This window comes from Narcine bancroftii, chromosome 12 (genome assembly GCF_036971445.1).
Source record: "Narcine bancroftii isolate sNarBan1 chromosome 12, sNarBan1.hap1, whole genome shotgun sequence".
Taxonomy (NCBI): domain Eukaryota; kingdom Metazoa; phylum Chordata; class Chondrichthyes; order Torpediniformes; family Narcinidae; genus Narcine; species Narcine bancroftii.
Genome location: NC_091480.1, coordinates 73,785,158 through 73,801,947, shown reverse-complemented (window position 1 = coordinate 73,801,947; position 16,790 = coordinate 73,785,158). Strand labels below are relative to the sequence as shown.

The 16,790-nt window shown below is 42.0% G+C and overlaps 1 protein-coding gene across 5 annotated transcripts in view; it reads right to left on the bottom strand.

Moving 5' to 3' along the window:
- The window catches only part of LOC138747542 (uncharacterized), a 28,471-nt gene extending 15,660 nt beyond the window's left edge, over positions 1-12,811 (bottom strand). For 2 of the 5 annotated variants that reach the window (XM_069906846.1, XM_069906849.1), the window contains exons 1-2: positions 12,093-12,811; positions 852-967 (exon numbers count right to left, since the gene is read on the bottom strand). In XM_069906846.1, coding sequence (XP_069762947.1) covers positions 852-967; positions 12,093-12,310 — 334 coding nt within the window. In that variant the 5' untranslated portion in view covers positions 12,311-12,811. The remainder of the gene's footprint in view (positions 1-851; positions 968-12,092) is intronic. The other 3 variants (XM_069906847.1, XM_069906848.1, XM_069906850.1) reach the window with 2 other exon arrangements.
- Between the last annotated feature and the right edge of the window lie 3,979 nt (positions 12,812-16,790).

Sequence of the window (16,790 nt, the reverse complement as noted above, 5' to 3'; positions counted from 1 at the left end):
GGTACCTTGCGGAAGGGCTCAGGCCTGAAACGTTGGTGATATATCTTTACCTCCTATGGATGCTGTGAGGCCAGCTAAGGTTCTCCAGCATTTCTTTGCTTTGACTATAAGCAGAACATCTACAGACTTTTATGTTTCACTCTAATGAGAGACCTTAAATAAAAAGTTAATGAAAAGAGAAATATATTCTGACTATTTGCTTGGCGCAATTTTTTTCTATTTACTTTTAAGAACCACCCCTTTGAAATCATTATTTTCAGTACTGACACTTTTATAGGTTTCACTTAACAAGCCACATGATGTACAAAATGCAATAGGTTTCTTTGTAAGTTGGCCAATGAGCAGGAAACAGCTTCACTGTGGATTTCTGATGGAGAATTTTATTTTAAAAGTGAAACTCCAATAATTTTCTCTTCCATTGTTCAGATATCACGATGGCTCGATATCTAGGTCCTTTTAAATTCACTAGCGACTTGTTTCCTGCACTCCCTCCAGCACACCAGGGCCCAGTTTTCTTACTCCCTTTACACTCATCAGGATCCCACTTACTGTGGTCCATTTAAGATCACCTGATTGATTGGAAAATTTCTTATACTCGTAGTGTACCTTAAAAAGTACCTTGTAAGTGGGTTGGAGTATTAAAAGGAATAACATCCATTAGCCTGAAAAATCTGCCAGTCTGGCACACGAAAGTGGCAAGGTTAATGGATTATCAGAGTTTCCTTGTATAGGTTATGCTGTCTGTCACATTAAGAAATGTTCACCACATGGCATGAAAGCATTATGATTCAAATGATGCTTATATCCATGAATTCAATTGTAGTTTCTGTATATAGGTGGATACAACCTACCACATGAGGTGTCATTAGCACATGGCTTTGAACATTCCGTCTTCACAGTCTCGAAGAGTATTTCAGTGGTTTGGAAATCAGAGCAAAGGCAACATCTCACTTGATCAGGCAAATCACTGAAAAGTAATAGGGTAGTAATCAAATAATAGCTAAGTAATGTCAACGATGTACCTTTGTAGAGAATGGAAAACACTCACAACTGTACAATGCTCGGAACTGCCATAAAAGCTGGTTACAGGTGCCTAATCTTTTATCTGGGATTGTCGGAACTGGACCCCTGCTGGTGTTCGGAATCCCAGATAAAAGGTTAGGCACCTGTACATCATTTGAACTGAGAGCTTGGTTCCACACAAGTCTCTAAAAATGAAGTCAGTTAAGCAGAAATGAATACATGATTATTAAAAAATAAAATATTCCATCCTCAACTCACATTCACCATTTTAATGCCACTCTAAAAGCCTATAACAGGTCAGGTGATTGAACAAATGCCTGCATCCCACAAAATATAGTGAAGATTGTGAATTCATGCATAAGGATGGACCAGTTCTATTGGACAACATGGCATGACACCAATGGACACATGATGCTTAGTATTCAACATTTTTATAATCTTTCAATTAGTCACTGCATTTTAAAAAGACTTTGACTTCCTTACTACCTCTGCACATTTTAGTACCACACATAGTTCCAATAGATGTGAATACTATTTTTTAAAATGTTATTTCCAGTTTTGATAACCTTACAAACTAATTATTTTACAAAAAACATCACTTATATTCTTCACACAAAGTTGTCTATCATAACAAGAAAATTCTCCTTGTGTAACATAGAAACTAAATAAACTAACCTCTCATTATGTTGCTGAGAAAGATCTTGCTGTATATAAAAGGTCAGCTACTTTTGGAGTAAACTTGATGTGCTATGATTTTTTTTGTGAGGGGGAAAAGAAAGGATAGAACATTCATCCCTTGAACTGGCTGTAAAAGGAACGAATGTTCCAGTATATTAGCCATTTTATGCATTTAAACACTGAGCTAACACCAATTCTTGTATTGTCATGTGTCCCTTACTCCAAAAATCCCAGTTTCACTGCATGTGATGCACGTGGGGGGATGGTTAGTGTAGTGGTTAGCACAATGCTATTACAACTCTAGCGATCGGGACTGGAGTTCGAATCCAGTGCTATCTTTAAGGAATTTTTATGTTTTTCCTGTGTCTGTGTGGGACTCCGGTTTCCTCTTATTGTATTTTGGTGACACGGGTTCGTAGGCCGAAAGGACCTGTTATGTCTACATTGAAATAAATTAAACTAAATTAAATTAAAATATGACCCAACTGTGATAATTTCAACATTAATTAATAGTATCTGTCACATTGGACCATTCCTACAAGACCCATTCTCTTTGATCCAACCGTATAAATTCAGAATTTGCTCAAACATGTTAACCTTACTCCATGTATTTTAATTTTGTTCAATCAATCTACAGCAGTCAATTAATCTTATTAAGTTAAGCATTTACCAGCTGCACAGACTCTTGTCAATGATCAGAGATTCCATCCCAGGCTATTAAATTTCAATCACACGACATATTTAAATACAGTTTGCAAATGTCATTGCAATTTCATAGTAAAAATAAGGCTGTGTGGTTTGTTACTCCATAAAAAGAAATTTCAGGAATGAAATCAAGTAGCCCTGGATAAAAGTAGACGAGAATACTATAGACTGATTTCCATAACTGTCTTAGAAAAAGCCACTTGTAGTGTTACAAGCCCAGAGGATGCCCAAACACAGCAGCAATTGAATTCATTCACCACAACAAATGGTTACTAAAACAAAAGTTACTTCTAATTATCTTTAAACATGAAAACAGGATTAAACTCTAACTTATTACTATTAACTTACTTAAGCTAACTTAATTCAAAGCGCATGTGTATGTAATGTGTGTGTAAGTTCAGAAACGTTCTTTGATTCACAGTCCAATCTCACTTCTCACTCCTCCAAGTTCTCTGGTATCAGGAAATTCTTGTACTGTGCACAGAATTTAACATTTATGAAGTTCACCAGGCTTTGGTGCTTGAAAGGTAAATGGTTACCGCTCAGGAATGTTCTTGTCGGTTTTCAGAGTGAGATTTGTTGTTCACTGGATACAAACTGATTCCTTCTAATGAGCCACATCAGTGTCTTGCCAAAGAAACCCCATCTGGGTTTTCCACATGATAACCTCTTTCTTTCAGGTCACCACAGAGTTCCTTTTTGTTTCTCTTATTTCAAGTGAAACATTATGCAGCTGGTCCTCTCCTCTTGTATAGACCACAAGGGCTTTGACTAGTCTGAACTAAGCATTCACAACCTGTCTTCAAAATGGAGTTTTTCCACAAGCTGGCTAGCTTGTCCTGTTCCAGTCACAGCTACTGCTGCTGAACTGTAGAACTGTAGAACTAACTCTCTCTCTCACTCAGAGAAAAGCCTGTTTGACTCTCTCTGCTTGCAACACCACATGACCCCCTTAGAACAGCAAGCTGCACTCCCAGACATCCTGCGACTCTGAACTTAATCCTTTGAGTTCTTTCATCTGTTGCTTTTAAAAACAACAATCCATTACTGAAGTCTCTATAAGCACTTCCAAAAGCTTTTACAAAAGCACTCAGAGCCGGTCTATCTGGCTTGAGCAGAGCTCCACTATGTTTTGAAGTGTTTGTATGTCACCAACACTAAAAGAACTGCCATAATTTATCTCCCCAAAACATATCTATGTACAATACAAAATAGAACATAATCTGTCACAGTAGCCACCTTCAATATCCAAGTTTTATAAATGTGACTTGCAAACTAGGTGCTGTCGTAATTTATTCATCAACATAATTTGTCTTACTTGACCTCGTATGCTTACTATGATCAAAATGGAAAAGGCCCTGAAACTGATTTCAATTGAAATTCGTTGATTATTCTGGACTTCATTGTGTGCTTAATAGTAAATCAGGTGGTGTAGTTTACAGGTTGAGTGTATATTTAGCATACACCATCGGATGTTCAAATGTACCTGTAGATCATCACGAAGGCTGGCAGAATGATGCTAAAAAAACAGTGTGGCGGCAAACAAGTGTTGAGGAATTAAAGAAATTAGTGAAGAGGCAACCGTCATTGAGGAATGGGGCTGGATCAGTCCAATGCCCCAGATGCTACCAATGGTATGGATAAGGGGATCAGTGCAACTTGATCAATTTTGGTGACGATATGAAGTTCGGGAGCAGTGTCGGCTACGAGGACAATGCACAGAGGCTTTAAGGCAATTACAACAGGCTAAGTGAATGGAGAGGACATGGAAAATGGGACACAACGTGGAAAACCAAATTGTGTTTTTGGTTAAAAAACAAAATATGACAGAGGATCTTAAGTGGCGCAAGATCGAAATGTTCAATTTGACCGGTTAACCTTGCACACATTATCACTGAAAGCCAATATGCAGGCTCTGCAGACAATCAGGAAGACAAATGGTATGGTGGCCTTTACTGCAAGAGAATTTGAGCTCAAGAGTTGAGACACCTTGCTCCAATGAAACAGAAGGATAAGAGGTGATCTCAATGAAAGATAAAATTTTCATGGGACTTGCAATGTTGACATCTTCCACGTTGATGTCTTGGGACACCTAGAAGCAGGAATCATCCAGGAGAGAGGAAGGTGGTGGATCATTGGAAATCATCACCCAAGGGGACAGTAAAGACTCTATTACTGAATATATCCAAAAATGAGATTGATAGAATTTTAAATATGAACAGAATCAAGAAATATATTGGTGCCACTGGTGTAACTGAGGTCAACATGCATGGAGGCCAGGTCCAAAGGGAATATGAAGATATGATTTATTTTCATGGTTGTGCATCCTGACAATAGATTTGCTCAGGAAAATCCCTCTCAGTAATTTAGAATAGGCCTTTACCGCCATGTCTGTTCCATCATTCAATGAAGTCATCTTATCTAGAGCTCCTTATTAGAGCTCCTATAAAATGATTATTTTATCAGAACGTTCAAGGAGAGAAGGCTAATATTCATCTATGGTTCACCCCTGAGGGTTGTGGTGGATGACTCTACAGACTGAGGCCTTCAGGGCCCTGCCTGCAGACTGCTGTGCCTCAACATCAGCCAGGGCCACTTGGATTATTGTTGGAGGCTATAAAAACCATTGTCTGAAACTACTAGTGATGCAGGGAAACAGAGAAGAGCAGTAACCCTGCGAAAGAATACCATTAGCGTCTCCCTTTGGCTTCTACACCTATATTGCGGTTTATAAATGCAGTGTAACGATGCTCTGAAAATTCTTCACTGATGGAGAAATTGAGAAACTGCTTCAAACTTTGGGTGCAACGTAGTCAAACTTTTCACTGGGAACTCCATTCCTTGAGTATTTATTGAACAGATTTATTTTCTCTATGGCTAGTCTCCATGCATAGTTCCAATAACACATGCTCAAGTTAAAGCTGGAAACTTTTAAAATCTGTGGTATTATGCGCAAGTCGTCTCTTAAACAACTCAGAGGTAATAAAAGGTGACTTCTAAATGTAGTCTTTGAATGCCCACTACAGCAAGTTTGGGAAACAAGCTCTCCCTTCAATGAGCTTATTTCATAATTCCATTCACTTGCTCATGCTTCACAGCGCCATAGCTTAGTATAACAATTCTCAGCCAGAGATGCTCTGTGCTCAGTGAGGGATTACTTCAGATGGGATGCGAGTGCAAATAAAAGTTGAGAACCACTGGCTTTATGATTTCTCAGTCCTCTATCCTTGCTGATACTTCATGTGACACCTTATCTAACACTTCCTGGAAATCCAAGTCCACAACATCCTCTTGTTCCCCATTCATTATATGCTCAGAACTTCAGCAAATCTGTCATGACATAACCTGTCCTTCCGGAATCTATGCTGAGTCTGCCTGATGAAAGAATTTCTAACTATCTCAGTGGTGGAGGCACAAACATTGGGGCCATTTATGAGATTCTTGGATGGACACATGGATGAAAGAAAAATAGAGGATTATGGGGTAGGGGTATCACATCCAGCCCCAGGGACTAGTGACCAGGGACTTGTGTTTTCAAGAAGATCCAACACTTCCTCTTCCTTAATCTCCACAGACTTGTTCAGCACACAAGCTTGTTCTATTCCACCCTCACCCTGATCAAGGTCCTTTTCTCTTGTGAATACTGAAGCAAAGTACAGTATTCATTTCAGACCTCCCCATCCTCTTCCACTTCCAGGCATGTGGTTTCTTTGTCCATTAGCAGCCCCACATTCATTCTCATCAACCTTCTGTTCATCACATATGTATACAACACCTTGGGGTTCTCCTTAATCCTACATGCCAAGGCCTTCTCGTGTCTCCTTCAATCTCTTTTAAGTCCTTTCTTAAGATCTTTCCTGGCTACCATATACATCTTATGAGCCCTTCCTGTTTCCTGCTTCCTCTGTCTAGTGTATGTTTCCTTCTTTCTCTTAACTAACTGCCTCACCTGTTATGTCAACCATGGCTCCCTCTTCCTACCATCTTTACCCTGTCCCAGTGGGACAAACCTATCCTGAACCCAACACAAGTGGTTCTTAAACTTCCTCCACGTTAGTTCTGTTCTTACACCTTGAACACCTGTTTCCAATGTACTCTCGTTAGTTCTTGCCTCATCCCATCACAATACTGTCAGGAATCCTTCTTGAACATGCCTGACAAATACTGCCCCATCTATCCCTATTGCAGTTAGGAAGTGCCAGTCAACATTAGATAAGTTGAAATCACCCCTAACTACAACCCTGTATTCCTGCACCACACCAAAATCTGCCTGCTTGCCTGCTCCTCAGTGTCCTGAGGGCTATTTGGGGCTGATAGACAACTCCTAGTATAGTGATTGCTCCCTTCCTATTTCTGGCTTCCACCTATACTGTTTCATAGACATTCCCTCTGCAGCGTTCTCCATTCTATACCTTTGATACTCTACCTGACCAGTAATGCTACTGTCCTTCTCTCTTATTCCTTATAAAACACCAAAACCCGATATTTGCATCATCCAATCTTGCCCTTCCTCCAACCAAGTCTCTGTAACAGCCACAAAATCATAGTTCCATATACTGATCCATGCTCTAAGTTCATCCCCTTTAATCCCCAATTCTCTTAGCGTTGAAATAGACACATTTGAACCCCTCTAACTGGCTGATTTATGCCTGTCCTTCCTCACAGACTCAGAACACATAGCATCATGCTTTCAACCTTCTGTCTTATTCTCTGCACTCACATTCTGGTACCCACACCCCCGCCAAACTAGTTTAAACCCTCCCCAACAGCTCAATCAAACCTGCCTGCTAGGATATTGACCACTTTCAAGTTCAGGTGCAGCTTGTCCTTTTTGTACAGGTTCGACTTTCCCCAAAAGGGATCTCAATAATCCACAAACATGAACCTCAGCCCCAACTTTTCAGCCACGCATTCATCTGTCACAAATTCCTATTCCTCCCCTCTCTGGCGCATGGCACAGGCAGCAGTTGCGAGATTACCACCTGTGAGGTCCTACTTTTCAGCTTCTTTCCTAACACCCTATATTGCCTCTTCATGACCTAATTACTACTCCTATCTATATCAATGACCCCACGTTGACCACAACATCTTCTGCCTCCAGAATGTTGTGAGCTCAATCAGAGACATTCCTGAGCCTGGCACCTGGGAGGCAACATACCATCCTGGAGCCTTGATCTTGCTCACAGAGCCTCCTATCCACTCGCCTATCCAACAAGTCCCAATCACCATCGCTCTCCTTCTAGCACCCCTTCCCTTCTGGGCTGAGGGTCCAGCCTCTGCGACAGAGACGTGACCACCACGACTTGTCCCTGGAGAATCTTCCCCCCAACGGTATCCAAAACAGTACACTTATTGTTGAGGGGAACGGCCACAAGGGTGCTCCACACAACTTGTCACTTGTAATGTATGAAATGTGTTATGCACCCCAGCAACACATAAACGAAAGTTTAACACAAAATGTAATAACAAACTAACAATAATAGAATTAACCGATACACTTAACACCCAAACACCAGCCTTAAAGGCAACTCTATATAAACAACAGATCATTATACATCAAATAGGGAAAAAAACCCAGACCATTACAGCCTAAATTCAAATTCCCCCAAAAAATCACCAAAATTCCCATGTTAGTCACGTCAAGTCAGTCAGTCAAGAAGGAACAGCTCACAGATCTGGTCTCCAGGCTTGAGATTTCTTGGTTCCTTGCCCACTGGTCTTTTAGTTTGAGGCTGTATCCAGATGACTGTGGTCTTTGTAGACTTTCATCCCTGTCAGGGGAACTCGAGACTGGCTTGAGTTTCGAATGTGGCAACAATCACCTTTACTTCCTTCACTTGGGAATTTCACAGGGACCTCCTAATCACCACAAGAGGTTCTCACCTCTGAAGCCCTCTTTAGGGTTAAGACGTGACCTTCTGTCATACGAGTCCTCACCTTTAGACACCCTGACTTGAGTGGTCCCATGATTCCTGCCAACAAAGTCCTCCTCTTGAAAAGGGACAGGAGAGACACTGGTCAGTCCACATACACTCTGGTTATCAGAGTTCCCCAAAATGATGTCAGAACAACAGTGCTGACACCCGTGGATAAAGTAGCTCAGTTTTCCTTCTTCAACTGAAATTACTGGATGGGCACACTGACATACGGATCTAGACAGCAGTGCTAGCACCTGTGAACAAATCAATTCAGCGTGCAGCTTGCTGAAGCCGCCGGGTGAGCACGCACAGGCAGACTGACTGTCTGACTGCCTGCAGTCCAATCCACCGACTAACCTCCTCAAAACCAGCGCACTGGGCTTTTTAAACTTGCCAGCCTAAAGCTCTTCCCATTGGTGAAGAGAGGTTAACAGCCACAGGCTCGCTATCCTGTGAGTCCACAGACTTCCAGCGTGTGGTTCCCGTGCTTTGACAGCTGTCAAAGTCCCCTAGTGGTAGCTCACTGCCACCACAGCACCTAGCAGGTGTCAAATACCCCACAATAGGTTCAGTCCTGTCCTCAGACAAAAATAAAATTGTCCAAGGTCCATGCCACAACCAATTTACTTACAGCAACCTCCCACAAATTTGACCTCACTGGATAATTTGTTTAAATGATGCTGATTGAAAAACTCCAGCAAGGATGAACCCCTCTGCTAATCTCTAATACTTCATATGCTTGAAGTGAAACTTCTGCAAACATATGAAGTCTTGATTTGATCTAAAAGATGCATTACCCAATGCAAAAACCATTGTAGGGCCGAGGAATATGTGAAAACAAATTAATGAGGGCACTTCAGAAAATCTCAGTTATTAATTTCACCACTGTGTGTAAAGCAGCTGCGTGCAATTTGGCTGTTGTGTTTCCTTAAGATGAGACCGCATAACATGCAACTGGCAATAAAACAGTGAAGTTTTCTGATTTGGAGAAGTCTTATATGAAAATTCCTTCTCACTAAATATTCCTTTTCCTACTTGTTTCAAGATGGATTCTATTAATTATGCATTTGCTTTCATCTTGATTTACCAAGTATTGATTCACTCTCCTTGCCAATACCTGTGATATGCTCTATACTGAAATTTTCTGGCGTGCCCCTAATTAAATTATTTTCACTTATTCCTCAGCCTACAAATCTAAAATATTCCATCGGCTGTAAATGGACGTGAAAGATATTTGATATTTTTACTCTTTTATTGATCCATAAAATCACTAGATGTTTCTTTTAATCTTAACAAGGGAGCCTTTCCATGAAATTGGTTCAGTGAGAAATATTGGCCAATTCACATGGAGGTCATCTACTCTTCTTCAGTTAGTTCATGGAATCCTTTTATGTTCATTTGCATGCACCTAAAGGGTTTTGATTTCACACCTCATGCAAAAGACAGCTCTGCCGACAGGCCACCACTAGCTCAGTGATGCTCTAAAATATCAGCCCAAGTTATGCACTTGCTTTTGGAGTGGCACCTCGAGGTTCTGACTCGAGGTAAAACTCATCACTTAGGCAAAGCTTACACCAGGTAGGGGGAAAAAAATAGAGAAAGAAATGAGAAAGAAAGGGAAATACCAATAAAAATATTGAATAAACCAAGGTTAAAATGGAAGTAGAAATGCCGAACTGTACAACTCAGAGACAGAAGTCGAGGGAAAGCGAGGGAGAGAGGGCAGGGGAGATGGTAAGGGGGAGGGGCAGGGCAGAGATTGTAAGGGGGAGGGTGGGTGAGTGCAGGTAGGTGGGCAGGGTAGAGGGTGAGAGAGAGAAGGGGGAGGGGCAGGGCAGAGATTGTAAGGGGGCGGGTGGGTGAGTGCAGGTAGCTGGGCAGCGTAGAGGGTGAGAGAGAGAGAGTTTTCTCCTTGATTTTCAGCACCATTACAATTTGAACATCCTGAGATCCATTTTATTGCACAGAAACTGACCAGCTACATAAATCTCAACAGCTCTGCAATCTGGCCAGGAGCTGTGAATTGTGTAACTAACTCAATTTCACATTTTTTTAACAATCTGTCAGGCAGAGAAGTGTAATGGAATTGTCATCGCTGGCCTGGACTATTACAGGTGCAACAACATTCAGAAAGTTCAATAATGCCCAGGGCAAAGCAACTCACTTGATTCATAGCCAAGATTCTGCGCATGTATTTCTTCCACTGCCGGCACTAAACATTGATATTTGTTTGCCATCTTTTGCATTGCAACAACTTACCAAAGTGTTTTCAATTGCACTTTCCGAACCAGAAACACTGCCATCCAACAAACATGGCAATGCCAACTCCTTTTGATTTTTCTTCCAAGTCATATCATACCCAGTACCGTTTGCCATCCCATTTTTGTCAGCATCAAAGTCCTGAAACACTTAACATACAGCAGTGTGACAGTGTCAATACTGCCATCATAACAGAAGTTCAAGTCATTCTCTATTACCACCACCACCTCAAGAACAAATATCAACCTAGGAATGTTACATGAGTAAATAAACTATATATTGAGGGAAATAGCCCAACAATGATCAAGAGAGAAGAGGAAACTCTTCTACACAAAAGTATCATAAATCTTCAAAATTGTAACACAAAAACACTGGGCACTGCGTGACCTGTTGAGTTCCTCAAGCACTTTTGTGTTTTTACTACAATCACAGCATCTGCAGACTTTCCTGTTTCACTCTAAATGTTCAGTACACTTTTCTGTAAACAGCACATCTGTTCATTTAAAATCAGAGATTCGTACATTTCATGTAAACAAGGGGTTACGAGATACAGGGCAAGTGTGAATGTGTGAAGCCAGGATACAGAGAACGTCTGTTTCTTTCTTTCCTTCAAACCTGTGAGACGACTGGTCCTTAATGTGAAATACGATTTTTCAAAAGTTCCAAACTCCACGTCTATTAAGTCTAAATTAAACTTTAAGGTATTAGAGTGGGACTTAACAATGTAATCTTGTGATCATGATAAAAAGTAAAATACAGCTCAAAATGTGAGAAATATAGGGCTAATGTCTGGCATTTCTTAAAGTAAGCCATTCCTGACCTCTCGGTTGGGTCATGGAGGTAAAATCTCAAATTATTTCTATTGGACAATATTTTAAATTCAACATTGGATATACAGTATCTAAAGTGGAGGTTGATAGGTTCTTGATGAGTGAGGGTGTCAAAGGTTATGGCAAGACGAAAGGAGAATGGGGAGGGTGGGGAGGGGGGAGGATGGTTGGGTTGGTTAGATGGAAAAATGCATCAGCTATGATTTGAGTGGCAGAGCAGATTCAATTTGCTGAATGGCTTCTATGTCTTATGATCTTGGTCTTATTTTTATCAGAATAAAAGGAGAGAATGAAACAAATATTCAGGTGGTAAAGTAAATGTGGTATGATTACTTCAAATCCAGCATTTTACCTCCTTTGGGTCAGATTAAAATTATTTTTGAAAATCAATTAGCAAGCTGGTTGAGCACCTCTGTGCTGCAAGAGAGACATCTCTATCTGGTAGCTGAGAAACACAGTACACCCAGAACAACATTTTCAGTCATTTTTTTTCCCCCAGTGCATATTATTTCAATCTAGATCAGCATTGACTGCTGTTCTGATCATTCAGGTTTTGTGATTGATGTGTTCAAATTGGTGATCAGTTGATTTCAGACAACTGGAAATGTTTTTGACACAACCACTCCAATTTCATTACTATTAAATAATGTCACCACTGTTTTCTTACGTTAATACTCACACGGTGTTGGACATGTGTGATGTGTCTCTGATATAAGGCACATTATCCAGCTGATGCTGCTTCCCTGTCCCAATGCAGGATAAAAGCCAAGAGGAACAGTTGCACAAACCAGGGCAGGAGGCATCTTGTAACTCTCTGGTGTTTGGGAAGGGCAGCGTCAGACCAATGTGAAAATGTCCCAAGAGCAGCAGGATTGCCACGACACGGCCTTCTGCCATATTTTCACCCAAAACTGGTGACTCCACACCCAGGCTACTTGGTGCTTGATGCCCGGAAGTGTGATGTCCAGAATGCAGATGGAAGAACTTGGGACCTGATCTTGAATGAAGTGCTTGGGTCTACCGCCTGGTAGAGAAACCAAGAATCTTAAATCCAAGCGGAGGTAAAGTCAGGCAGTGATAAAGCCAGGTAGTGATAAAGTCAAGTGGTGATAAAATCACGAGGTTATAAAACCAAGTGGTGATAAAGCAAGATGGTGATCAAACCAAGTGGTGATCAAACCAAATGGTGATCAAACCAAGTGGTGATCAAGTCAAGTGGTGATCAAGCCAAGTGGTGATCAAACCAAATGGTGATAAATCCAAGTGATGATAAAGCCAAGAGGTGATAAAACCAAGTGGTGATAAAGTCAGCGGTGATAAAGCCAAGCGGTGATAAAACCAAGTGGTGATAAAGCCAAGAGGTGATGCACAGCAAATCCACACGCAGACTGAGGCTGGCCTTCAGGAAACAGCAACCTGATTGTCCAGACTATTCCACTCCTACCATATTTGGGGGGGGGGGGGGTTGGTGTGAGGCTTGGGTGGCACACCCAGTCCCTTTCCATCTCTGGGAAGCTCCCTAACACCCATGTTTGAACACTCACACAGTCCTGGCAACAGGTTCTCAAACCCATGGGCCCCGAAGCAGCAGATACCATCAATTCCATGTCCCCCCCACCATGAATCACCCCCCTGATTCTGCTCCAATGGATGGTTCCAGTCGGTGGTTCCCAGGTAGGTTGCCCCTCCCCATTGTGATGTCCCTTCTCATTGTGATGCGCTCCCCACCCCTCCCACCACCACCCATGTCAACTTAATCTGTGCTGGGGCCCGAGCTGCACTGAGGGCAGGGGGTGGTAGTAGATAGGCACAGCTGGTTCCTGACACAGGTGACTGAATCTATGGACACAGAGTGTAGGAGATCCCATTCCCCATTGCTCACCACACTTCTCATGGGAGGAACGCCTCTGCTTCCTCAGGAGTTTAGTACAACAAATTATAATAGCGGACAGAGTGGATGTGACAGTTGCTTCCCATGGTAGGGCAGTTCAGGACAAGAGGCCACAAATTCAGGATTAAAAGGGCATGAATTTAAAACAGAAATGAGGAGAAATTTCTTTAGACAAAGGGTCGTGAGTCTGTGGAACTCGTGGCAGTGGAAGGGAGGTTCTTGGGTGTATGTAAGACAGAAATTGACAGGTTTTTGATTAGTCAGTTCATCAAAGGTTATGGGGAGAAGGTCAGGGAGTGGGGCTGAATGATGAGGATCAGCACATGATTAAATGGCAAAGACCTGATAGGCCGATTGGCCTCCTTCTGCTCTTATATTTTGTGACATTGGAAACCCTGGCAAATTTCTGCAGATGTGCGCTAACTGGCTGCATTACGTTCTGGTATGAGGACCCCAATGCCCCTGAGTATCAAGCCCTGCAAAAGGTAGTGGACACAGCCCAATAGATCACAGGCAAAACCAGCTGTGTTCCTCCAGCATTTTGGTGTGTTCACTACAATCACAGCATCTGCAGTCTGTTGTGTTTCACTCACACTGCGTGACCTGCTGAGTTTCTCCAGCAGAGTGTTTTTACTTCAACCTCTGCGTGCAGACTTTGCTCTTTTTACTACTCGTTAAAAGCCAGTCACTGTCAAACTAAGCACACATTTCCTGATAGTGATGGAAATTGAAAAGGCACTAATTAGCCAATTTTAATTTGCCTTTTTTCTAAGCAGGACAAATCTATGACATTATTGAAACTATTCAGGAAGAGCTTAACACGAGTAGTAGCAGGTTCTCGAGCAGGACCTTTAGTAATACAGCAGAATGTGTGTGTTTTATCCATGATTCACAGTTGTCTCCTTTTATGGAGGGTGCAATTCAAATTAGCTAAAGACAGACTTCTATTACACAGCAAGAAGCTGATATGGATTACACACTGCCTGGAGATGGTTGTTATGTAAAAATAGGACACTGGAAAAACTTAGCAGATCTAACAGTGTACTTTATATAGCAAAGATAAAGATACACAATCAACGTTTTGGGCCTGAGCTTTTATCAAAATGCAGGCACGTGCCTGAATTTAAAAAGATGGTTGTAAAGTGTTAGCCTCATCTATTTTGCTTCACTAGGCCTTTTCCACACTGCAGTGTAAAATGAAAATTTCCGTGAACCTGCCAAGCGGAAAGGTTGGCCTGGGAATTTTAAACGGGTCTGCGGCCCTACCTATGAGGTAGGGATGAGGCCTGGGGAAATGCTCCTGGACCACCCTCTCCCTGCAATGTGAAAAGGGGAAGCCTCGTGATGACATTGCTTGCATGCCACATCATGTAGGCAATTGAAATGAAAAAGTTTCATACCTCCTGACAACAGTTTCAGCATATTGTGACAGCAGCACACTGTGGGATGAATGACTGTCCTCGTTAACCATACTCCTTCACACAGCTGGAACCGCTCTGTATTTCCCAGAGCAGTTCCAAATGCGTGAGGGATTATGGGAAACGAAGCCAACCATTGATCCCCCATTGTGCCAATGTTACAATGTGCTGAAGCGGCCCCAAATCGCGAGTGGTGGGGGTGGGGGGGGGGGGGGGGGGCGGGTGACTGATGGACGGTGGGGGGGGGGGGGAAACTTACTGCTGTGAAGGCATAACGCGTCATTGATTGGGGGGGGGGGGCTTGAACCCCCACCCAAATTGCCAGGAATTTGGACTCGGTGTGAAAGGCTTGGGAGGTCCTGCATTCCCAGGAATTTTGCCAGGTCCATGTAGGGTCACCGCTCGCCTGCAGCGTGAAAACAGCTAATGTTGGTCCTCTAATCATGGAAGGTGGACATGATTTTGGTACTCCTGCTTCCAAATTGCCCACAATTCATGCCTATGTGCACAAACAGAATTGATACATGATTATTCAATCATCAATGCATGCTGCTTTATTTTGTGGAACTGCATTTCAGATTTTCGCTAGTTTTTGTATTTTTTTATATCCATCTGTCATTGTGTTGAAGCCCTAGTAGACAGTCATGATAGAAAATGCCAGGACACAAGTTTACAAATTGTACTGCAATAAAATTCTGCTGTTGCTGCCCAATGATCTCATGGACAAGGTAATAGATTTGTTCTAACTTGTTCTACTTGATCAAGATGATAGTGTAACATCAGAGAATGGGCATGAAGAGGGAGAGACTGCTTCCCAACAGGAGAGCTGTTGTAACAGTTCCTGAATTAAGCCAGTGTCGAGTAGATTTATGGCCCATGTTTCACTCACCATCTGCCCAAAAAACTAAATGAAAGGCATGAGGGAAGTATTATTAACATGACTGGTGGAGCTACCAGCAGATCATTACTGTGCAGTGTTCTTACTGTAACTACTGCAGTCATACAACACAACTGGTGGTCACTAATTGGCTCCAGATGTGATCATGTAGCTCTTTGAAAATCTTTTGAACCTATCTGGATTTGGTAATAAATTAATTGAAATGTGTCACAAACAAGGGTCCTCCCACCGATTATATTTTATTGGATCAAAATCATTACAGGCTGGAACAAGACCTTAAGCCACAGTGGCTTTGGCAATTCCCCTGCCATCTTCCAATAGGAGCCTGACAATAAATGCAACCATTTGAATAGTTAAATGAAAGTGAATATATTATTGAAACTGTTTTTGTTTTGAAGGTTCAACATTCTTTTTATCGTCACTTCTTAATACATTAAAAATGTAACAACATACATTAAATACTTCAACTGTTTCTTGCTGTACAGCAGACAAAGAGACACCATTAGTATTGCCCCGCACACTTCCTCCACCCCATCCCCCCACAGTACAGAATAAGAGAGAGGCAAAAAAGAGACCCTCCAGAGTCACAGTCACAGAGGTGCTGCAAAGTTAACGTTGAAACATTTCTTTATGGTTAAAATTAACAAACAGAAAAATAAAATAATCAACATCTGATGTTACCTGTTGTGGTGCATCTTTTGATTTCTTCCCAGTTATTCGTTCTGTAACTTTCTTCAGAGGGCGGATGCGTGCACAAAACACACAGAACTGTTGACATTTCTATAGAGCTTTTTTACACAAGACATGGGTTGTAAAGGCGGGGGCGTGGCGTGATGGCGTAGGACGAGGACGTGGAACAACACCTCCCCCTGACAGACTAATTAAAACCTGAATTACAAGTTTTAGAAAAAATTTGAAAGATACTTAAAATACTGGTGAAAATGTCTACCTCAAACCGTGCATCTTGGCGCCTCACAGTTTGGCGGGCAGCAACCTCCTTTGAAGAAGACCGCAGAGCACACCTCACTGACAAAAGGCAAAGGAGGAAAAACCCAACACCCAACCCCAACCAACCAATTTTCCCCTGCAGCCGCTGCAACCGTGTCTGCCTGTCCCGCATCGGACTTGTCAGCCACAAACGAGCCTGCAGCTGACGTGGACTTTTACCCC